The sequence below is a fragment of the Delphinapterus leucas genome, chromosome 1, assembly GCF_059928025.1.
Source record: "Delphinapterus leucas isolate spDelLeu-1000000601 "Yukka" chromosome 1, BTC_Dleu_Yukka2, whole genome shotgun sequence".
NCBI lineage: Eukaryota > Metazoa > Chordata > Mammalia > Artiodactyla > Monodontidae > Delphinapterus > Delphinapterus leucas.
In genome coordinates, this window is record NC_143129.1 from 79,338,449 (window position 1) to 79,362,359 (window position 23,911).

A 23,911-nucleotide genomic window follows, 5' to 3' on the forward strand; every position below is an offset into this window, starting at 1 on the left:
CCGCAACAAGAGAAGCCACCACAGTGAGAAGCCCGCGCACCGCAACGAAGAGTAGCGCCCGCTTGCCGCAACTAGAGAAAGGCCATGCACAGCAACGAAGACCCAACACAGCCAAAAATAAATTAAAAACAAAAAAAAACCCAAAAAATAACAGTGAGTTATCTCCTCACACTTGTTAGAATGGCTGTTATCAAAAAGACAAGAAGTTAGTGTTGGCGAGGATGGGGAAATGGGAATCCTTGTGCACGGTTGGTGGTAATGTAAATTGGTGCAGCCATTTTGAAAAACAGTATGGAGCTTCCTCAAAAAAATTAAAACTAGAACTACCATATGATCCAACAGCTCCACTTGTGGATATTTATCTAAAGGAAACAAAAACACTAACTTGAAAAGATAATGTGCCTTCATGTTTTTTGTGGCACTATTTACAATAGCCAAGACATGGAAGCAACCTGAGTGTCCATCAGTGGATGAATAGGTAAAGAAAATGTGATATATATGTGTATACACACACACACAAAATGGATTAGTCATAAAAAAGAAGGAAATCTTGCTATTTGTGACAACATGGATGGACCTTGAGGGCATTATGCTAAGTGAAATAAGTGAAACAGAGAAAGACAAATACTGTATGATCTTATATGTTGAATGTAAACAAAACAAAACAAAAAACCCCAACTCATGGATACAGAGGGCAGATTGGTGGTTGCCAGGGCGGCTGGGGGGAATGGAGCAAAAATGGGTGACGGTGGTCAAAAGGTACAAACTTCCAGTTATAAAATAAATCATGGAGGTGTAATGTACAGCATGGTGACTATAGTTAATAACACTTTTTCTAAAAATTGAAGTATAGTTGATTTACAATATTGTGTTTCAGGTGTACAGCAGAGTGATTCAGTTACATATATACTTTCAGATTATTTTGCATTACAGTTTATTATAAGATACTGAATATAGTTCTGTGCTATACAGTAAATCCTTGTTGCTTATCTGTTTTACCTGTAGTAGAACTATGTATATAGTTTTCAGACAAAGTAAGCTTTGAGACCATAATTAGGGGAACTTTTAAAGATACAAATAAATATAAATTGTAAAGGAGAACATTGATAAAGGAAATTTAAAATGACTGAAAAAGTCTTTATTTCATCTTTGTTTTTAAATGGTATTTTTTTGACAGGTATGGTATTTTAGATTGTCAGATTTTTTTCTTTCAGTATTTTAAGGATGTTGCTGTCTTCTCTTTTGCATTGTTTCCAGCAAGAAATTTGATGTTATCCTTATCTTTACATGTAATCATGTTTTTTTTTTATGTGGACCATTTTTTTAAAGTCTTTATTGAATTTGTTACAATATTGCTTGTTTTTTTATTGTTTTTGTTTGTTTGTTTTTACTGAAGGTTCTTATTAGTCATCAATTTTATACACATCAGTGTATACATGTCAATCCCAATCACCCAATCCAGCACACCACCATCCCCACCCCACCACGGCTTTCCCCCCTTGGTGTCCAAACGTTTGTTCTCTACATCTGTGTCTCAACTTCTGCCCTGCAAACCGGTTCATCTGTACCATTTTTCTAGGTTCCACATAAATGCATTAATATACGATATTTGTCTTTCTCTTTCTGACTTACTTCACTCTGTATGACAGTCTCTAGATCCATCCACGTCTCAACAAATGACTCAATTTCGTTCCTTTTTATGGCTGAGTAATATTCTATTGTATATATGTACCACTACTTATTTGCTTCTGTTTTATGTTTTGTTTTTTTGGCCGTGAGGCATGTGGGATCTTAGCTCCCAGACCAGGGATCAAACCCACACCCCCTGCATTGGAAGGCAAAGGCTTAACCACTGGACAGCTAAGGAAGTCCCTTTATAGTAGTTTTGAGCAATTTGATTATGATGTCCCTTGGTGTAGTTTTTATCATGTTTCTTGTGCTTCAGGTTTGTTGAAGTTCTTGGATTTGTAGGTTTATAGTTTTCATCATTTATTCATTTTGACTGTTATTTCTTTTCTTCTCTTTATTCTTCTTTTGGCTGTGTTGGGTCTTAGTTGCTGCGCACGGGCTTTCTGTAGTTGTGGCGAGCAGGAGCTACTCTTTTTTTTTTTTTTTTTTGCGGTACGCAGGCTTCTCACTGTTGTGGCCTCTCCCGTTGCGGAGCATCGGCAGCCATCTTTCTGCAGTTCTTACTTCTGTGGTACTCTGTCCTTTTTGAAATCTAGCTGCCTTTGTCACACTATACGCTTACACCCTCATCTCCCTCTCTTTGTTTTTTGTTTGTTTGTTCGTTTGTTTTGCAATATGTTGGCCTCTCACTGTTGTGGCCTCTCCCGTTGCGGAGCACAGGCTCCAGATGACGCGCAGGCTCAGCGGCCGTGGCTCACGGGCCCAGCCACTCCGCAGCATGTGGGATCTTCCCGGACCGGGGCACGAACCCGTGTCCCCTGCATCGGCAGGCGGACTCTCAACCACTGCGCCACCAGGGAAGCCCCATCTCCCTCTCTTGAACTCAGGAGTCTGCCTGGCTCTGCCTTATTTCCCCCTCCCCACATCATGTCCTAGAAACTCTCCTATGGCAGAGTTCCCTGGCAGTCCAGTGGTTAAGGCTCTGCGCTTCCACTGCGGGGGGTGCGAGTTCCATTCCTGGTCAGGGAACTATGATCCCACGTGCCATGAGGCCAGAAAATAAATAAATAAAAGAGTTTTTAAAAAAGAAAAAAGAAAGTAGCTCTCCTATGGCAAAAACGAGTGCAGTTGTAGAGCTCACCTCATTTGTTTTCTGTCCCTCTGGGATCACTGTCCTTTGTTGCCTGATGTCCAGTGTCTTGAAAACCTTGTTTCATGTATTTTGTCTGGAGGTTTTTTGTTATTTCAGGTGAGAGGGCAAATCTGTCCTGTGTTACAGAATCTTGGCCAGAAGTGGAAATCACAGCATTGGCTTAAACATCAACGTATTGGTGCCTAAATGTTGAATTGGAGAATGATTACTAAATCAAATATTTTTGCTGTGGAGTTCTACACAGCAGTTAAAACAAATGAACTAGTGCTTCATGTATTTACTTGGATAAATTTTAAATATTAAAAAATTAAACATTGAAAAGCAAAATGAAAAAGGATACATACAAGAGCTACTTTTTTTTTTTTTTTTTTGGCTTTGCCGGGTCTTAGTTCAATATGCGGGAATCTTTTAGCTGCGGCATGTGGAATCTCAGCTGCAGCATGTGGGATCTAGTTCCCTGACCAGGGATCAAACCCAGGTCCCCTGCACTGGGAGCGCGGAGCCCTAGCCACTGGACGGCCAGGGAAGTCCCAAGAGCTACTTTTAAAAATACACGAACTAGGGAATTGTTCAGGTGTGGTGCGGCCTAAACAAACAAACGAATAAATAAATACTATACTATGTACTATTTATGGATACATATATATGTAATAGAATGATAACAAATCCATCATAATGCCTTTCTCTGGGAAGGGAAGAAGGGAGGGTAGAGAATGGTTCGGTGGGGAAGTGACACAGAGTGCTTCAACTGTATCTGTAAAGTTTAATTCACTAAAAATAAATTAATATTTCTCTAATGTGATTAAATGAGGGAATAAATATAAAGGGCCTTGTACATTGCCTAGTAAATAAAAGGCAGCTCAGTAGATATTAATTCATTTTACTCACCTCTATCCCTCCTCTTCCCTCTCAGGATCTTCTAAAAGTTTTCACTGCAGACCTGTATTTTGATTTGGGGCTAACAAAGAGTCAAAAACTTGACAAGCATGAATCTAAAGCTTTGTCACCATCTGGCCATTCTTGTTTTTTACAACAGTCAACAGTAAATTTAAAGCTGGACATTTTTCTCCTGTAAATTGTTGGACACAATTAACTACTCTCCTTTAATTTGTTGACATGTCATGCTTTCCTAGTTTTCCACTAGCTCTCTTAGTTTCCTCTGACCAGCCAATCCTTAAATGTAGGTACTGCCCAAAGTTCTATCCTTGGCTCTTTTCCTTCTGAGTATATATTCATTTCTTTTTCTGGACTGTTTCACTCATCCCTGTACATTACTTCAATTACCTCCTTTACCTGTTCAAATATTTATCTCCAGCTCTGGCCTGAACTCTGGCTCTCTTTGTGTGCCTTGTATCCACCTGCTTATTGGATATCTCCACTTTGATTTCATTTCAGCACTTCTGACAGAGTTATCTATTCTTTAGGATATTTTCAGTTTAGGTAGCAGAAAACCGAGTTCATACTGGCTTAAACATTAAAGGAATTTATTGGTCTGTGTAACAGGACTAGCTTCAAAGTAGTTTGATCTGGTGGCACAGCTGTGTAATTAGCTCTCCTCTCAGTATTCTACTGTGCACAGTGTCTGCTTTATCTGCAAGCTGCCTTCCCTCATGGTCACAAGGTGGCTGCCAATAGCAACACACCAGTGTTACATATTTTCTCATTCAGAGGAAGATAATAGAATTGATAGGACTTGGTGACTTAGATTTAAGAGTCTGGAAAAGTCAAAGATGATTTCCAGGCTTCTAGCTTTTGCCTCTGGATGAATTGAATTCTCTTCATTATGAGGAAGAAAAGCAGGATATAGGGAAGGCAGAGGAAATGAGTTCTTGTAACATCTAAGTACTTTAGTTATATGCACGTCTGTCTCCTATCAGAATGAAATTGTTAAAGACAGTGACCTGGTCTTTTTTCACCTTTACTCCTAGTACCTAACCCTGAACTTGTCACATAGTATATATGTAATGTCTAGGGGGGAATGGATGTGTTAGATGCATGTGCAAATACATGAATACACAACACTGCTTCTTAAGATTCTCTCTCTCTGAGTAGCGAGATGTACTGTGTAATAGATTTTTTTTTTTGAAATAGCTGTAAAATGTATAATAGATTTTTGAAGTGAGCTAGACCTGCGTTGGAACTCGAGATTCACTATCCAAAGCTTTGCAGTCTTGGGGTACTTGATTTGACACTTTTTCCCACCTCTAAAGTAGAAATAGTACCACTTAGTAACTTGTTGAGGTAATTTAAATAAGAATACGTAATAAAGTGCCTAGTAGCTAGTAGCATGTTTGACCTTTAAGTAGGTACTTAAGAAATATTAGTTGTTATTATTTGCAGCCCAGAAGAAACAGAAAAGTTGGATTAGGCATTAAAAGGCAACATACAACATTCATTTTACAGAATTTTTGTTTTACTTTTTGGAGAGGAATTTGTGTGTGACAAACTTCCATTGAATATTATTTTTACAACTTCATTGGAGTATAATTTAAGTGTATGATTCAGTGATTTTTTTTTTAAAGTAAATGTGCAGGGACTTCCCTGGTGGTCCAGTGGTTAAGACTCCACGCTTCCAATGCAGGGGGTGTGGGTTCAGTCCCTGGTCAGGGAACTAAGACCCCACATGACTCGTGGCGCAGACAATAAATAGATAGATAGATAGATAGAGTTGTGCAGCTGTCACTACAATCAAGTTTTAGATCATCCCCAAAAGATCACTTTTGCCCATTTTTAATCAGTCTCTATTACATTGGATTTCTTTTATTGTGGCAAAATATACATAAAATAAAATTTACTATTTTAAACATTTTAAAGTGTACAGTTCAGCTTTGAGTACTTTCACAATGTGCAGCCATCACTACTATCCATTTAAGAACTTTTTCTTCATCACAGAGACATGCGATGTTCCCATTCCTTACTACCTTCTCTCCACCCCCAGCCACTGATGGACTGTATTCTGCTTTTTCTCTATGAATATGCCTATTTTAGGTACCTTATATAAGTGGAACCATAAAATACTTGTCCTTCTGACTAAGTAAAGTCAGTGTCTGGCTGACTTTACTTAGTATGATTGTTTTCAAGATTCATCCATATTTCATTGGATTTTGAAGCAGGCATGGCTATGAGTACATAAAGTTGGGCCAGTAAAGTCAAGAGTGGGCAACGAAATTTTGGTCAGAGTTCTCAAGCCATCTATTGAGAAAGATTACTTACCTCAGACATTCAAATATCTGGTTCTGGTTTCTCCCAACTTCCAGTGTACCCATTTATGTCATTATAATAAAGGGGAAATTTTTTGAACTGATTTCAGCTATTCATATAACTATCAGTTGAAGAAGCCAAGCTAATGATGGCGTCCCAAATTCCATTCAGCTCCAGGTTGTTGAATTTTGTCATTTTGTCATATACTTTCAGTGCTCATAAATATAATTTATCTCAAAACTTAGAACACTGTACTGTGTTAATATACACTCATATATTTTGCTGTGTACTTTTCTAAAGTACTTTTGTCATCTAGGTATATAATTAGTTGAGTGGCAGACTTTTTACCATCTGCAACTCCTCATGGTATTCTCAATCATACTCTCAATATGAGATGTTGATCAAATTACCCAAGACATTGTTATTGTGGAATTAGGGTTTAACTTTTGATGTTCCGTAGCATTCAACTTTCCAGTCACTCCATCTGGGGGTATTTTTCAGAGGTAAACCACTTCAGAAGTAACACATGTCAAAATAAGAAATCTTTGGGGATCCTGCAGCTAAAGAATGTTTATATATGCTATAATATGTTTCATATCTATAGCTGTTAAAAGAGAATTAAGAGGATATGGAGAAATTGGAACCCTCATTGCAGCCATTTTGGAAAACAGCCTAACAGTTCTTCAGGATGTTAAAGAGAGTTACCTTAGGACCCCGCAGTTCTACTCATAGTTATATATCCAAGAGAACTGAAAACATGTGTTCATACAAAAACTTGTATAAATGCTATAAAGTTCATAGCATTATTCATACTAGTAAAAAGTGGGGGACTTCCCTGGCTGGCCCAGTGATTAAAACTGTGCTTCCACTGCAGGGGGCATGAGTTTGATCCCTGGTTGGGGAACTAGGATCCCACCTGCCACATGGTGCGGCCAAAAAAAAAAAAAAAAAAAAGGGAAACAAACCAAATGTCTATAAATTGATAAATGAATAAACAAAATATTATATATTCATACAATGGAATATCATTAGGCCATAAAAAATATGAAGTAATGGTATATGCTACAACATGAATGAACCTTAAAAACATAATGCTAGTGGGATAGGGAGGGTGAAAGGGAGATGCAAGAGGGAGGAGATATGGGGATATATGTATATGTACAGCTGATTCACTTTGTTATAAAGCAGAAACTAACATACCATTGTAAAGCAATTATATTCCAATAAAGATGTTAAAAAAACAACAACATGGGCTTCCCTGGTGGCACAGTGGTTGGGAGTCCGCCTGCCGATGCAGGGGACATGGGTTCGTGCCTCGGTCCGGGAAGATCCCACGTACCGCAGAGTGGCTGGGCCCGTGATCTGTGGCTGCTGAGCCTGCACGTCCGGAGCCTGTGCTCCGCAGCGGGAGAGGCCACAACAGTTAGAGGCCCGCGTACCGAAAAAACAAACAAACAAAAAAACCCATAACGCTAAGTGAAAGAAGTCAGTCACGAAAGACCACATAATGTATGATTTCATTTATATAAAAAGTCCAGGCTTCCCTGGTGGCACAGTGGTTGAGAGTCCGTTTGCCGATGCAGGGGACACGGATTCGTGCCCCGGTCCGGGAAGATCCCACATGCCGCGGAGCGGCTGGGCCCGTGAGCCATGGCCGCTGAGCCTGCGCGTCCGGAGCATGTCCTCTGCAACGGGAGAGGCCACAGCAGTGAGAGGCCCGCGTACCCCCTCCACACAAGAAAAAAAAAACAAAACAGAAAGAGAATTAAGAAACATTACCTGAAAATTCAGAGATCTGAGTTCTGACTTTTCTCTGGTCTCCAAAAGGTCTGTTTCCTCTTGCTGGAAATTCTTTTGTTGGTTACTGTTTTTCCTCATTATAACTAGAAGAAAATCAGATAGCTCTTATTTTACTCTGCACTACAGGAATGAAGATGTCTCAAGTGTATACATATTTTTCTTTGCAAGAGCACCAATTAACATTGGTAATCTTCTCTGTCCTACTACTTGAATCTATGAATTATCAAGCCTGATCTTGTATCTTAGGTGTAGTAGTCATATCCTGAGGGTATAGGAATTAAATTTTGTTGAGCCCTCTTCCAAGTGCCCACTTCTACAGATGGAATTGAGGCTTGGGGCGGTAAAGTGACTTATTAAATATTTGACCTTGTAAAAGTAGCAGTTGGAACCTATGTTTTGATGACTCAAAAATTTTTCTTTCCAGTGTCACATTGCTTTTTCCTACCAGGAAGATAACCCTGGATTTAAAAAGTGCTGGTGAAATTGTGTGTCTAGATTTTGTTAGTGTAAGAAATCAAAATGAGAAGGACAATGATTATTAGCTTGTCTGTAATAATTTTGCTGTATGAGTAAAGAAAATATTACCTTTTATCAGCCTGAGTTCTTCATTAACCAAAGCCAAGATACTGAATTTATATAGAATTGAGGGCAGATAAATGGGCCCTTCTGACCCTCGCTGTATCCAGACAACTGAGGCTTCCTGTTAGATGCCCTTGGTCTCCATCAGTAATATAGGCCAATTAAAGATATGCATGAGTGACCTGAGGAACTTCCCATTCATAAAAGAGTCTTCTCCAGGAGAAGAATTTGGTATGAGAATTAAAACCAAAGCATCTGACTTTTGAGCATGCATGTACAGAAAGCCAGTCACAAAAGAATGTTTACTTTTTTGAGAGATGTAGGCTCTTAATGGACTATCCAGGTGAGTATGGTATTTGGTTTCAGGCATCTATACAGTAAGAACCTCAGTGACTGGAAAGCGTTTGAAGTTTACTTTCACTGCTGCGGTTGAGAGATGAAATCTCCTTTAATATAGATCATCTAGGAAGTTATAGGGTAGAATGTTAGCTCATTTAATGTTGACCTTCCATGTATATACCTATGATTCTTCTTTCCTTATGGACTATTTAAGGGCCTTTATTCTGATAAAGCAGTTGTATGTTTCTTTCCATAGGATGGATAGAATGACAGAGGATGCTCTTCGCCTGAATCTGTTGAAGCGGAGCTTGGACCCAGCTGATGAGCGAGATGATGTCCTGGCTAAGCGACTCAAAATGGAGGGGCATGAGGCCATGGAACGTCTGAAAATGTTGGCACTGCTCAAACGGAAGGATTTGGCAAATCTTGAAGTGCCACATGAGTTACCCACCAAACAGGATGGCAGTGGTGTCAAGGGCTATGAAGAGAAGCTCAATGGGAATCTCAGGCCTCATGGAGACAACAGGACTGCTGGAAGGCCGGGCAAAGAAAACATCAATGATGAGCCTGTGGATATGAGTGCTAGACGGAGGTATGGCTTGGTTCAGCTGCCTCCATAGATAGGGTCTCATCATAAACTAAGCCTATGAAAAACGAATGACTTCCAATGAGAGGAGGGTGTTTTTCAACTTAAAGCTTCTTGAATGAAGACGTACCTGTGCTATCTGGCTTGACCGTGAATTCCTCTTGTTTCTAGATGAAACTAGGTGCCTCCAAAAATTATTACCCTTAAGATAAAGTGGATAAAGGAGGCACTAAGAGTTGATACCCCAGTTAGAAGCGAGTTAATATACACTTTCACTCTAATCTTATGGCCATTTTAGGAGGGAAGAACAGTCTTTTCTTCAGATCATCCCAAGAGTTTTAGGGATGTGTTTATTATGGAGACCCAGCTTTTATTACATCAAAGAGCATGGGCCTGTCTTTTCTTGTGTTAACAAGGAATTTTATGTGCTAATCCTCTACATTCTTACTTCATTTGTGCCACATTCCCCAAGCCCCATATGTGCATACACATTCACTTATATGAGTACCCTCATGCTTGTGCTCTTTCATACACACAGCACACAAGCACATGTTTTCACAGGTCTTGATCAAGGTTGAGTACTTGGAACTGTGGAGAACACAATATAAAGAGGTACCTAGAACTGGCTGAGGTTAGAGTCTACCTGAACAGTGAATCATAGTATAGACAACCCTAGTTTTAAGAATATTCAGTTTATTCATGGTTCAGAAATACCTGATAGACATGAGAATTACTCTTCACTGTTCAGTTGCCCTCCAGTTGACCTTGCTGACTTTGTCCTAGGACTGATCTAAAGCAGGATCCTTAAGAAGCTGGACTGATGCAGAAAGAAGAAAAAAGGAAGGAATGGTTTACAATCTTACTTGGGTTTCTTTCTCTACCTTTTAATGTTTACTTATTAGTATTGTCCCAGAATTATTTTTTTAAACCACACCCAGTAGGGGAACATTGTTCTTGGTAATAGCATTAAAACCCTTAGGAAACTTCAGGTAAGTTCTCTAGTGGTTGTGGAAGAAGAGAAAAATTCTTGGGAGCTATACATAGTATCGGCAGAGTATTATGACAGTAGATTAATCCTTAGATCCTTTTAGAAAAAAAGAAAAGTGCGTGAATGAGATAATGCACCTGAGTAACCCACTTGCCCCATAATCACCCTTAACCTTCTGGGGCAAATGACTAATCCTACTTCACTGGGGACAATGAAGAGGAGAAATGTTAGGTGGATTCCTTACATGCACATTGGAACTGAAAATGTGTTTTTCATAGAAACATTGTTACACATTTTGATAAGATCTCAGTTCTGTTGGAATTACAGTGTATCACAGATAAATTCTGTATTGAAAAGAGTACCCTGAAAACTCTACCAGTGTGTTTAATTTTATTAGAGGAATGAACTTTTGAAACTTGATTCTTTGGAAACTGGGAACTGTTTTTAATGGTCTCCAGGAAAAGAGGCTTGATGTAAACCATCTAGATCCCCATTCTGCGTGAAAAAATGGGCCCTATCTACCCTGTCGTTCTTCTTCCCTTTCACCAGACCAGATATACTGACAGCTATTTCCACTTAGCCTCAAGCTTATTGTAAGAATGAACTAGACTGATAGATTGCTCAACATGGAGAACAATGGTTTATTTGATGTGGATAAAAAAGGAGGGAATTGGAATTTAAAAGCAGAAAGAAGGAAGGGCTCTTGACGTGATAGCCATAATTGCCTAAATATCTTTTTTTTTTTTGCCATCAGTTGGGCAGGTTATGATATCTGTGAAATAAGATATGCATGAAACCAACACTGCTTATGTTTTGGAATGCTGTCGAGACGTGGCAGTTTTCTTTCTGGTTTTGTTTTTACTACCTGGATAAGGATTAGGAGTTTTATAATTTCTGGGTATTTGCCAGTCTGAGTCACAAAATGATGTCAGCAGCAAGTCTGGCTTTTAATATTATCTAATTGGTAGGGTTTCATACTTAAGAATACCAAATATTGTAAATCGTATATGTGTTTGGGAAAGTAGCAAAATAATTTCTGTCCCCGGAAAAGCTTAATAAATGAGGCCAGAATTCCAGGTCAAAAGTTAAAAAAAAAAAAAAAAAATTGAAGAATGAAACTTGACTTGGGCTTTGCCTTACCTGTGCTATCTATCTAATGTGAGTCTCATTATATCTGGGAATAAAATATCATTTAGGGTTTTCTCAGATACTACTTCCTTATAAATGTCGCTTAATTCCAAAATCTCCTTGTAGGAATGTCTCTGCTTGTCCTGTTGCTGGACAGTCCTTAAGCAGTAGGTGGCACTCATTTGAGCAAGGAAGAATTCCTTAGGTTAGAAATAATCTGTGAGGTGTGTATCCAGCCAGGACCAGGATGGAAAGAGTTCTGACTGTCGATGTAAGCCTTGGGGAATCATGTAGAAGAAGTAGAAATCTACCAGACCTCAAAGTTGTTCACCCATGTTCTTGTTAGGGATGGGGAAGGGGAGGCATGAGGGAATATAGAAATGATAAGTAAAAATTCAAACTCTTCATTTAGGCCTGACCATTACTCCAGGAACTTGGGGTTAGAGAATGGAAGGTTCTTTTCTCCCTCCAGTGACTTCTTTTTCTGTAAGCCTACATTCTCAGCTTGCTGTGTCTGTGAGCAGTGGTTATAGAGCGATCCAGACAAACTTAATAGTTCCCAAGATGGTCATTATTATGACTGTCTCCCTACTTTATTTCCTCAGCTAAATTTGGTTGTTTTAGTAACTCAGTTTTACCCTGTTGAGGAATTGAATGCCTGTCCCAACCATCCAGGGTGCCTTGTGCAAAAGGCATCCTAGTCCCAACAGTACCTGAGACAAGAGGCCCTGAGAAATGGTCAGAGGCTCTCAGGACTATAAAGATCTGTGGTTATAAAAGGTTTGAGTTACCTGTTTAAATAAGATCTAAGAACACATTGTTTTAGACCTACATACTCCTGACTATACACTATAAATCTCAAAGAAGTAGGGTCAGCGAAGATAACTCTGAGTTAAGAAATCAGAGGAGAGTTAGAGGTTATGGCCGCTGACTTGGGAACCTACGGCAATTAGAATTTGCAGGATTCTTGTTATCCAGGTCTTACGCAGTGAGTGCCATTTCTCATGATTTTAGAGGGACAAGATGCTCTTAAGGCTTGCTCCAGGAAGACCAAAACCAGAGTTGTCTAATAAATAGGATTGGCCATAAGGCATAGCCAGTGTGGAAGATTTAGATTTCAAAGTTATTTCTAGACAGTTTCTTTCTGAGGGAAGATGCTAAGTAGAACTTGCAGGTAGGTGCAAGTCCCATGTATTTAATTCTGGAGTTTCAGTCCTCCAGAAGGCTGTAGACATTTATACTTAGCACTGTCCATTCTCTTAAACCATTGACAACAGTACCTTCTTTTGGCCTTAACTCTTGACAGGATAGACTGTCAAAGGAGTTGTCATGTAACCTCCTTTTTTTGTAAATCATCAGATAGGCAGGACCATGTTATCAGTATCATGGGTTGCCTCCTTAGCAGCGTGTCATCTGTATCTGGGGTGGACAAGTAGGCTCTACTGCCTTTGTCTTTCCTCCCCTGTGAAGCTAACCATTTCTTTCTTGACCTTCTCTGTAACTAACAAGACAACCCAAAAGGAGACTGAGATATAAGGAAAACATTTGGAATTTTGATTAAAATCAGTGTGATAAAAACACTCATCTCTTTTTCCCATTCCTAAAGCCAGTTAGTGTCTTTCTGTCTGCATCTTCTGTAAGGAATTTAGATGGGAAAAATACTTTTGCTGAGGTTTTGTCGTCACTTACATCTTGGTGTCTATTTTATCCTTTGATTTGGATGTCTCTGTCTTTCCCTGGGTGAATCAGGACAGACTTAAGTTTCCTTGGATTTCTTTGGTCAGTGTAGAAAAGTTTTCTGAACTTTTCTATGAACTTTCACTGTTGGAAGTACCTTAATTTTTCTTCTCTTGTCTAGTGAGCCAGACCGAGGAAGGCTTACTCCCTCCCCAGACATCATTGTTTTGTCTGATAATGAGGCTTCCAGTCCCCGTTCCAGCTCCCGAATGGAAGAAAGACTCAAAGCAGCCAACCTAGAGATGTTTAAGGTAAAGAAAAGAAAGATTCCTTTCTTCATTTCTTGCTTCTACTATTCTCTTTAATTCCCTGAGAGTCCCATGTCTGGTTTTTTAGTGTTTACTTTTTGGATCTAAAAACTACCCATTGATGAAACTCTTCATATGTGATTCTCAACCTCAAGGGTGTGCCCTTTTAGAGGGAACTATTAGAATCAAGTGGAGAAGAGAGTTTGAAAATGCATATTCAATATAATTTCTTTGGAAAATGAAAACTTCATAATTCAAGTCATGTAAAGTAAACTCTTAGCTAGAAGGATACATTCTATACTCTATCCTGGGTTTCGGAATATGGAGGAATTCCTAAGTTTTCATGTATTTCTAGAGGAAACATGGCTTTAAAAGATTGAGAAACATTATTTTAAAGGAAAGCAATATCTCCCTTTGGCTGTTCTTCTCTTTTGCCAGGAATCTGGTTAATTAGCATTTATATGTGGTCTCTTCTTTCATTCTGTAAGCAGTTTTTGAGTACCTACTGAATACCAGGCACTGTGCCAGACTGTGTGCTAGGGACACAAAGATAACAATTCCATTGCCCCTTGTGCTTCTTGTGGAAGGTGGAGGTTTGGGACCTAAAAGAAGAGATCATCTTGCAGGAAAGGACTCTGAGTAACTGCTACCATAGCTGATAGTCTCCATGTTTCCTCAGGGGAAAGGCATTGAGGAACGGCAGCAGCTCATCAAGCAGCTGAGAGATGAGCTGAGATTGGAAGAAGCCCGACTGGTGCTGTTAAAGAAACTGAGACAGAGTCAGCTACAGAAAGAGAATGTCGTCCAGAAGGTACTGTGCCCGAGAAATAAGGGACTAGCAGAAAGCAAAGAAAAACTGGTTTGAGAATGGGCTGCCCCAGGTAGATTCAGCTGGGTGGCTCATTCTTCTCTGGTTCCATGGTTTTTAGTCTCTAGGAATAGTGATTTTTTTTTAATCTTGGGCCTTAATCAAGAAAACAGTGATTCTGTTTTTCTTATTTTCCCTCCTGGTCAACAGGAGCTTCAGACTGACAAGGAGTTTTGAAAGTCTAGAAGTGTACCAAATTTCTGCCTCCGATTATTAGCCTTTTCCACTGTCTCATTTTCTCTTCTCTCTCACAGACTCCAGTTGTACAGAATGCAGCATCTATTGTTCAGCCATCTCCTGCCCATGTGGGACAGCAGGGCCTCTCCAAGCTTCCATCCCGGCCTGGGGCCCAAGGGGTTGAACAGAATTTGAGGACATTGCAGGTATGTGACCCATAGTGTGATCTTAGTTTCAGGGGGCCCTGTTATCCTATCTCTGTATTGGGGCTTTTGTAAGATCATAGAAGAACCTGGCCTTGATAGAGGTGTTATTACCATAGATAGTCCTGTTGGTCCTTAATAGCATGATTTAGTCTGCAGTAGAAGGATGAATAACTAATCTTCCCACCGTAGTCTTTCTTCTCCAGAGGTTTCCCGCTTAGCCCTTTTCCATAGAGGGTTAAATAGTTTATACCAAAGAAGCTAGGGAATTCCTAACCACTAATCAGGTTTTATAGTGATGGTAGATTTATCCTCAGATCCTTAGACAAAATTACCAAGTCTGACTGTGTTTCTGTGTTTCCACTTAGCTATGTATTATAGACAGTGTTTTCTCTTTGGCATTTTGTGAAGCGTTTTACCGCTATGACTATATCTTTTCCTCTTCTTGCCCTTCAGGGTCACAGTGTTATCCGTTCAGCGACCAATACCACCCTCCCACACATGTTAATGTCTCAACGTGTGATTGCGCCAAACCCAGCCCAGCTACAGGGTCAGCGGGGCCCACCTAAGCCTGGCCTTGTACGCACCACAACACCCAATATGAATCCCGCCATCAATTACCAACCGGTAAGAGGGAGCCCTCATGGGGAAACAGAGAAATCTTTTATTTGCTTTCCCTGTTGAAACGACCATAGATTTTAAGTTTTGGGACACTGAGAAACTCTAGGACAACAAAGGTAATTTTGGTGGGTTGACAGTGGTCCCCAAAGTGGAAACACTGAGGAATTACTTAGTAGTAGAGAAGAAATGTTATATGCAGCAGAGCAGCAGTAAGCTAAAATCTGCCTAGAAGAAAGAGATAGAGGGATCTAAGGAATAAGAAGCATAAAGGATGTATGACAAAGCATCCCAAATCTTTATTTTTCTCTTAGCAGTTTTATTTTTATTTATTTATTTGGTTGCACTGGGTCTTAGTTGCAGCAGGCGGGCTCCTTAGTTGCTGCATGCATGTGGGATCTAGTTCCCTGACCAGGGATCGAACCGGGGCCCCCTGCATTGGGAGCACGGAGTCTTATCCACTGTACCACCAGAGAAGTCTCTCTCTCAGCAGTTTTAGTTCGTAGCCACTATCATTCTCCTTTCTTACATGCCAGAGTCCTTTATCAGTGGAGAAGTTGGACACCTCATGTCTTTTTCTGAGCTTGGGGGAAGCTAAGTAGTTCAGACTAGGATCAGATAGTGTTCTCTGCCACAAAAGTAAGAATTGGTTCTTTCTCCCACATACCATCACTGACCCCTATACTCAATCTATTTCAGCAGTCAAGTTCTTCTGTTCCCTGTCAGCGTACAACATCCTCTGCCATCTATATGAACCTTGCCTCCCATATTCAGCCAGGGACCGTGAACAGGGTGTCCTCACCACTTCCTAGCCCCAGCGCCATGACCGATGCTGCCAACTCACAGGCTGCAGCCAAATTGGCTCTTCGCAAACAGCTGGAAAAGACACTCCTGGAGATTCCACCCCCTAAACCACCTGCTCCCTTGCTTCATTTCCTGCCTAGTGCAGCCAATAGTGAGTTCATCTACATGGTAGGCTTGGAAGAAGTCGTACAGAGTGTCATCGACAGCCAAGGTAAGGCTATTTGTTGGTCAGTCTTTTTATCTAAACAAGAAGTTGTCAGACCTGATTGATATGGGCAGAGTATCGCATGGTACTGTGTAATATTAAATAATCTCTCTTTACTATTGCCAAACCACCTCCTGTCTCTGATTCGGAGACTGTTTAGGAGCAGCGTATCAAAAAGCTTTTTGTGTGTCTGTGTATCTTAGACTTAATATTTTTGCTGTGTATTTTGTATATCTTGTCTGTTTTTTGCAGTATATCGTTAGCTCTTTTAAATGTGCCTAGCGTGATGCATGCATAATTTGAAGACTAGAACACTTATTTTTAATGTTAGTGTTTATGTGGCATTGTGCTTGCATTATTATATTCAGTCCCTGCTGTTTGAGTGCTTTTAGTTGAGAAAATAGACTGATAAAGACAACTAGGACCACATAAAAGCTGTAAGCCAACACTGAACTATAAAGTATTAATAACATCACACAGTCTATTCTGACAAAAGTTATTAAGCCTGAATTTCTAAACATAAGGACTTAGGGGAACACCTGAGGAAAGTGCCTAAAGGGCTCAGTATTGGCTATAAATAGATCACAACGTGAATAATTCAGACACTGATAGGTAAAAATTATGAATGTATATGATAGAGATAAGTGTAGACTGAGGTAAAGAGATGCTAAGAAGCAAAAGTACTGGCGGAATTAGGTGGAGCCCTTTGACTGAATTGACACACATTTTCTTCTCAGTGTGGTGTAACAGGAAATCAGAAAACCTGGGTTCCTGTCCCAGTTTTGTCTTTTGGAGCTATGTTTCTTAGACTTAGTTTCCTCATTTGTAAATGGGGATGGTACTGTCTAATTCCCTAAAGTGATGTTGTTGCAATCAAATGAAATAAAAGTATTTTATAAATTATAGAGGCTCTTTCTTAATTCAGCAGAGTAAACTCCTGGAAAAAGATCATCTGATGAAAAGAAACAGAGGAGATACAGAGGAAATGTGAAACCACTGATTATTCTTTTTGTTGGCATCTAGGGAAAAGCTGTGCCTCACTTCTGCGGGTTGAACCCTTTGTTTGTGCCCAGTGCCGCACAGATTTCACCCCTCACTGGAAGCAAGAAAAGAATGGTAAGATTCTATGTGAGCAATGTATGACCTCCAACCAGAAGAAGGCTCTAAAGGCAGAACACACCAACCGACTGAAAAATGCTTTTGTTAAAGCCCTACAGCAGGAACAGGTAAGAATTCTGACTACTTCTCACCAGCCACCTGCCCAGGTTTGGTTTTCCCAAAAGACAGTTCTTTCTAGTTTAGAGGAGTTGTCTCTCTGATCCCCACAGTCCAGGTGATCTAGGTTTCTGAATCTAAGTTCCTAGAACCTAGAGGTCTGGGTTCCCTTTTTTTCTTCTTACCATTCTGCCTTTCCCATTTCCATTTGGCTGTTTCTGATTGGGTAAGAGCATAATGACATATGGCTGAGCTTAAGGGAAAGGGACAAAAGGCTTGAGACTCTTGGCTTTTCCTGATAGTACTAAATAATTCCTCTATTCTTGATTTCATTTCCTTAAACAAATGGATTTTGGTGAGAGGGATTTATATTTGTACTAGAAATCTCTTTGAGAGAAGTAATTATCTGCAGTCCATATTTGACAAAGAAATGACAAAGGAAAGGGTAGATTATAAAGTAGCCCAGTGAAGATTAGTGGTTGCTAGAGTGTGTGAACTCTCATATAGTATTAATAGAATGAGAATATCTTGGAGTGGGGAAGATGGGTTGGGAAGCTCAGATTCTTTTCCACCCCACCACCCATCAGACCCCTCTGGGTAGCATCATGGGTCTCCTGGAAAATGGGTAGACAAGAGTCAAAAAATAAAACTTAGTAACTCATCAGCCTTAATTAATTACATTAGTCAGCTCATCGCCAACACCCAGATCTCTCCAGCCAACTTCTGAGAGCCAGCTTTCTTGGAGAGAGGGATTCCTAATCATTGAAGTGTGTAGGTTACTTGTACCCAGAGATCTTAGTTCACCTACCCCACCAAACTCTTTTGCCTTTTCCATATCCCTCCAACTAGCTGGCAACATTAGAGATAAGAAGACCTCTAGGTTTTCTGGTTAGGAAATTGGGTGCTGTCCTGCCCAACTTGACCTGATGACTCCCAACAGGAAATTGAACAGCGATTACAGCAGCAGGCAGCACTCTCCCCCACTACGGCTCCAGCTGTGTCCAGTGTCAGTAAACAAGAGACCATAATGAGACATCATACGCTTCGACAGGTGAGGATTTCTCTTGAGGTTTTGTCAGCCATTTATCTCAATTTGTCCTTTCTTCTGCAGAAAATCATACTGCTCTTCTGTACTCCCATATCCTTACCTCCCCCTTACACCTTCCATCATGGTAAAGTTATGATTGCTTGTCTCCTCCTCATTGCAGGCTCCACAGCCCCAAAGCAGTCTCCAGCGTGGTATACCCACGTCTGCCCGTTCCATGCTTTCCAACTTTGCACAGGCACCCCAGCTGTCTGTGCCAGGTGGCCTCCTTGGTATGCCAGGTAAGAAGGGTTGATCTGAGAACTTTTCTCAGGGATTGACTAATTAGTATGCAATTCTTTAGCAGCCCCTTTAGGTGAATTGTTCTTTGTTTTGTTTTCTGCTCTTTCTTTAGGCCCTACTCCCTTCACTCTTCTTATTTGGCAAAGGTTTGCTAAATGCATATTACATGCTAGGCACAGTACACTAGGGTTTTAGTGGTGAAAATGACACAGTCCTGTCTAGTGTGCCCTCTTAGTGTGCATGCGGTTATTGATCTCTTTTGGCCAGAATAGCAGGGTTAACTGTCCTGATCCAGTTTGAATGACCCAGGGATGCTTCTTTACAGTCAGCAGGCCCAAAACCAAAGCAGATTCAGTAATTCCCTCTTTGTCTTGATTATTTTCCTTTCACCACTGTTTTCTTTGACTCTTCTGTACCATCAGGAGTGTTTATTATTCCTGGTAGGATTGAAGTTTTGGGAAGACCTCTCCTAAAGCTTGGGAGCAGGGTGGGTAGTTGCTACTGAAATAAAGCTTAACTGAGTCTGCAAAGATGTAGACAACTTCTAATGTTTCCTCTGCATCTCCACCACTGCAGCCCCAGGGTAGTGTGGAAGAAGGTGTCATTTCCTCTTTTAATACCTGCGCTCCACTTTTGTCTCCTGGGTCTAGGTGTCAACATTGCATACTTGAACACTGGTATTGGAGGACACAAAGCCCCCAGTCTGGCAGACCGACAGCGGGAATACCTTTTAGACATGATCCCTCCCCGGTCTATATCGCAGTCCATCAGTGGACAGAAATAACGCCTGTTCCACTTGTACTGCCCCAACCTTGTATCCTTTACTCCTCTCCTCTCCCATTGCCCCCAACTTCCGTCGCATGCAGTGCCTGTACTGGTGCCTACCATACACGGAAAACAAAACAGAAAAACAGAAGACAAACAGTAGAAATCAACAAGAAAACACACGCCCTGCCCCACCACCTCCTCTTTATTTCACACTGCTGCGATCTGTTCTTCTGCCACTTTCTCTCTTCAGTTTTCTATAACAGTGAGGTGGATCTTTGCCTCTGATAGAGGTCAGAATGAGGTCCTGGGGAGAAATCCAAGCCCTCTGACGTGTGTTTCTAAAGTTTGTTTTTATGCTTTAATTATTATTATCATTTTTAATGATGTTGTGTGTCGTCCCTTTGTTCAGTGGACGGTTAAACCTTTTTATTTTCCCCCCAATATTTTTTTTTCTCTTTCGTCTTTTTTTTTTTTTTTTTTTGGTAAACACAAATGATATTCAGTTAAGTGATAGGAGCATTGCAGTAGGGTCCCCAACTGCCAAGTAGGACATGACTAGGAGTGTTAGGGGCAGAAGTTTTTAATGCACTTAACCCCAGGGTCAGGGGGAGGTGGTGGCATCAAACAAGGAGGAATAGCACACCCGCTCTGGGGTGTCTCTGAGCTGCACAGTTCTGGAGGCAGTGTTGAGTATTGAAGTTGGGCTCTAAGAATGAGGGGAAAGAGCCTGGAAGGAGAAGCTTTAAAACTTAACCACCCTAGAATTGACCCATAAAGAAGGGGGAGAAAGGGGCATGACAATGAGCATAATATTGAGCCAAGGAGGACTGAGACCAGGTCCTGGCCTTCTGGATGCTGGGGGAATGAGATTGGTCTCCTGACCCCAGTGGAGATACAGGAGTCTATTCCAGGCCAACTAGCCCCAAATTATTTCATCTTATTTTCTTTGTAAAATTCTCCCCCATCCCTGTCTCTTTTCTTTTCTTTTCTTTTTTAAATCCTGATCTGCCCTTGGTAACCACAGCCCCATCTGTAATATAGAGGAGTGGCTATTCCTAGCCTGACTTTGCTGGGTGTCCTGGACATTGGATGGACATGAGTGAGTGAAATGTCAAAGGGAGGAAATAGAGGAAGAAAGAAAGAGGGGTTTCCCTCCCAACAGTTGCGACTTTCCCATTTGTCTCTTTACCTTCTGAGCGCCAGGAGATGAGGGTGAGGGCACCTAACAGATTGGAGCTGCCCTGACCCTGCTGCACTAACTGCAGAGCCAGCCGCTCAAAGCCAGACAATTCACGTCACAACCAATCCTGGACTTGTGCTGCACAAGTAGATGTGGTCTTTTTTCTCCCCAGAATTCTATAAATTTTGCTTTTTTGTTTGTTTTTATTTTTTTCTTAAGTGCTACTAATGTAGAGAATGAATTGAATTGTGCAATGTTGCTGTTCTGGGGATTGGGGAGATTAGCATCCCATTTGCCCATACTGTGGGGGAAGGGGGAGGGGACCAGGCTGTTTTTGAGGTAAGGGAAGCCCCTTAAAGGTAGAGGTTTCTGCTCTCCTCATAGTGTATGCCCACCTGCCTCTCCAGCCGTAGAAGCTGCCAGAGTTCAAGGAAGGGATACTCTCAGCAAAGAGGTATGAAGAGAGGAGTTTAACATTTTACCCTTGAAAGCAACCTGGGGAAGGTCCCCCACTTTTATTTTTAAAATTAAATAATTTTTTAAAGTAAGAAGGCACTTTTAAAATTAACACACACACAAACTGCACATCCTCCCCATAAAGTTTGGGGAGGGGATGGGAGAAGGAGCTGGAATCAGGCTCAGTTCCCCCCACACTGGCCTCTACTCCCCATACTCCAGAGCCACTGTGGGTGATTATACTGGCCCTACGGGCCTTCCTGGCTTTTTTTCTTTCCTCCCTTCCCCCAAATTCATTGAGCACTTAATAAAGGAGCAGAGATGCAGCCTGTGTCTGGGCTCCCCCAGTGGTGAAATGATCTGGAAGCTAGACGCTAGTAACAGGTAGTGATGGGGTCGTTTCGAGTATTTTTCTGGGGAATGTGGAACCCCTGACTGTAAGTGGTGGGAGAGGGAGGGGGGTTAGTGGAACTGGGTCTGGGATTATTTTAAAATTATATATATATATATAAAGATATATTCTTACATCTCTCCTTTGCCCTCTGTGCTTTGAAAGCACTGGATAAATCGTTTGGTTTTGCTTTTCCCTCTTCCACAAAATTGGAAGCTTTTTAAAAAATATTTTCCCTGCAAGTCATCTTGCCTTGTGGCATGTCTGTCTAGCTTCTTCCCCCCCCAGCCCCCATGATGAAGTGCCATTTCTGTTATGTCTCCCCTCCCCCAGCTCAGAGGTGCTCAGAGGTACGAGGTACCCAAGTTTGTCAATTGAGATTAAAAATAAGGAACAGAGAATGTGCAATACCGTCTGGCTGGGGGGTGTCCCTGCCCTGAGCTGAGTCCCTTCCCTGGGAGCCAGGCCACCTTTGAATGGGGCTTGGAAGTAATGTGTGTCGAGAATGGGGGATGATGGGGAAGGAAAGCCTGTAGTCGAGTGCCTGCCAAGGTGCTGAGGCGATAGGGGAGAGGATGGAGTCTTCCCTGTTTTTATCCCCTCAGGGTCAGTTACACAGAGGCTGCTTGTTGACTAGTATAGCTCCGTGACCCTTTGCTCAATCGCTGAGGTTTGATTTCTTACCCTCTCTTCTCCCCATTTTCATACCCTTCCCAGGGATTAGTGACAGGGGTGAGGTTCCCCTAATCATGGTAAAGTATTAGCCTTCCACCTCCTCCCTTTCCTTCCTCTCCCCCATCCTTCTGTTTTCCTCATTTCTCTACTTTTTCACCACTGATTGCCTTGTGTCCCTCCAAGTCTATTGTTGCTGTCCATCCCCAGGCCTTGGGCCCCATAGACACTAAACCTCATGCCCTAAAGATAGGAGGAAAGACCCTCTGTTCAGAGTTATTTTACCCCTGGAGCATTGAAGCTCAGGGTGATACTAGAGTGAGGATCCCACCAGTTTTGCCTGGCTTCCTCCATCCCCAGAGGCTTTAAAAGTAGTAGTAGTTTATGGACAGTGGCTTACTCTCTAGAAGCCTGATATGGGTGGATAAGCAGTAAGGCTTGGGTAAAACTGAGGGACAGAGGTCCTTATTTGTCTTTTTTTTTTCTTTTTCTTTTTTTTTGTCATTTGACCACAGCATCTGGACTTCTTTCATCCCTGGAATAAGTACTTTTTCCACATTTTTTGGATGTATGTATGGTAGACAATTTTTTTTTAAGACACAGAGATAAATGTTTTCCTGCTTTGGTTACCTTTCCTTTCCCCTTTAAAAGGAATTAGCTATAGAACTGCTTTGTAAAGATGCTTCTTGATATTTTACTTTTGTTCCTTTTCCCCAACCACTCCCTTTTCTCCCCACTTCTCCAGAAGGCATAACCTTCTCTCCACACCCCACACCCCACACCCCAGTCCTAGGCTCCCTTCCCCTCCAACAAGACCTTCATTAGCTTATGATATTTGCTGCCGAGATGTTATAACAAGGACTCATTCGTGTATATAAGCTATTTCTTGATCCATTTAAAAGGAATTGTACATTGTGTAGAAAAAAAAAAAAACTGAAAAAGAGAAAAAAAAGCCCTAGCCATGGATATTGTGAAACTGTGTTATGTCATTTTGTAATGTGCCCGTTTGTGTATGATCCGTGCAAAAGGGTTTCTGGGGAAGGGGCGGGGGTAGGGAGGCAGGGCTGTGGAGGGTGGGTAGGGGAGTGGGCCGGGCCCAGCACACTGAGACTGGCAGCTGCCCCAACCCCATCCCTCCTTAGAGATGCCACCTCCCCCACCACCCACCCCTAATTTGTGCCTTGCCTCCCCACCCTGGAGTAGTCCCTCCGGGTCACCAGCACTGCCTTGGCAGAGCCCACTCCCTACCCTAACCTGCCCACCCTCCCTACCCCCCAGCATTAGGTTGATACTGTGGGGAAGTGCTGGGGGTTGGGAGGTAGCCGAGGAATGGGGCAGTTCCCGGGGGCATTGAAACCAAGTATTATTATGAATTGTAATTGTATTTGCACTGTTTTTTTTCCTCTGATTGCATCAGCATATATACAATATACCTATATAACAAAATTCAGTGTCAAGCTTTCTTATGCAAGGGATTTCCTCCAACCCCAAAAAAGAAGCTAGTTTCATGGGCCTTTGAGGGTGGATTGTCATGGGATGATAGAAATGATTTTAACAAGTCATCCTAAGAAAGTCTCCCCTAGGGAGAGCCATATCCATCTTTGTAAATTGGGGTGAGGTTGGGTTACTGCAAAAGCTA

At 41.4% G+C, this 23,911-nt stretch overlaps 1 protein-coding gene across 4 annotated transcripts in view; it reads left to right on the top strand.

Moving 5' to 3' along the window:
* GATAD2B (GATA zinc finger domain containing 2B) overlaps window positions 1-22,868 on the top strand; it is a 79,421-nt gene extending 56,553 nt beyond the window's left edge. For 3 of the 4 annotated variants that reach the window (XM_089914948.1, XM_022559778.3, XM_022559779.2), the window contains 10 exons: window positions 8,958-9,293; window positions 13,262-13,391; window positions 14,068-14,199; window positions 14,511-14,639; window positions 15,093-15,263; window positions 15,954-16,269; window positions 17,287-17,489; window positions 18,419-18,529; window positions 18,687-18,804; window positions 19,456-22,868. In XM_089914948.1, coding sequence (XP_089771074.1) covers window positions 8,959-9,293; window positions 13,262-13,391; window positions 14,068-14,199; window positions 14,511-14,639; window positions 15,093-15,263; window positions 15,954-16,269; window positions 17,287-17,489; window positions 18,419-18,529; window positions 18,687-18,804; window positions 19,456-19,589 — 1,779 coding nt within the window. In that variant the 5' untranslated portion in view covers window position 8,958 and the 3' untranslated portion in view covers window positions 19,590-22,868. The remainder of the gene's footprint in view (window positions 1-8,957; window positions 9,294-13,261; window positions 13,392-14,067; window positions 14,200-14,510; window positions 14,640-15,092; window positions 15,264-15,953; window positions 16,270-17,286; window positions 17,490-18,418; window positions 18,530-18,686; window positions 18,805-19,455) is intronic. The other variant, XM_089914958.1, reaches the window with a different exon arrangement.
* Window positions 22,869-23,911: the final 1,043 nt, after the last annotated feature.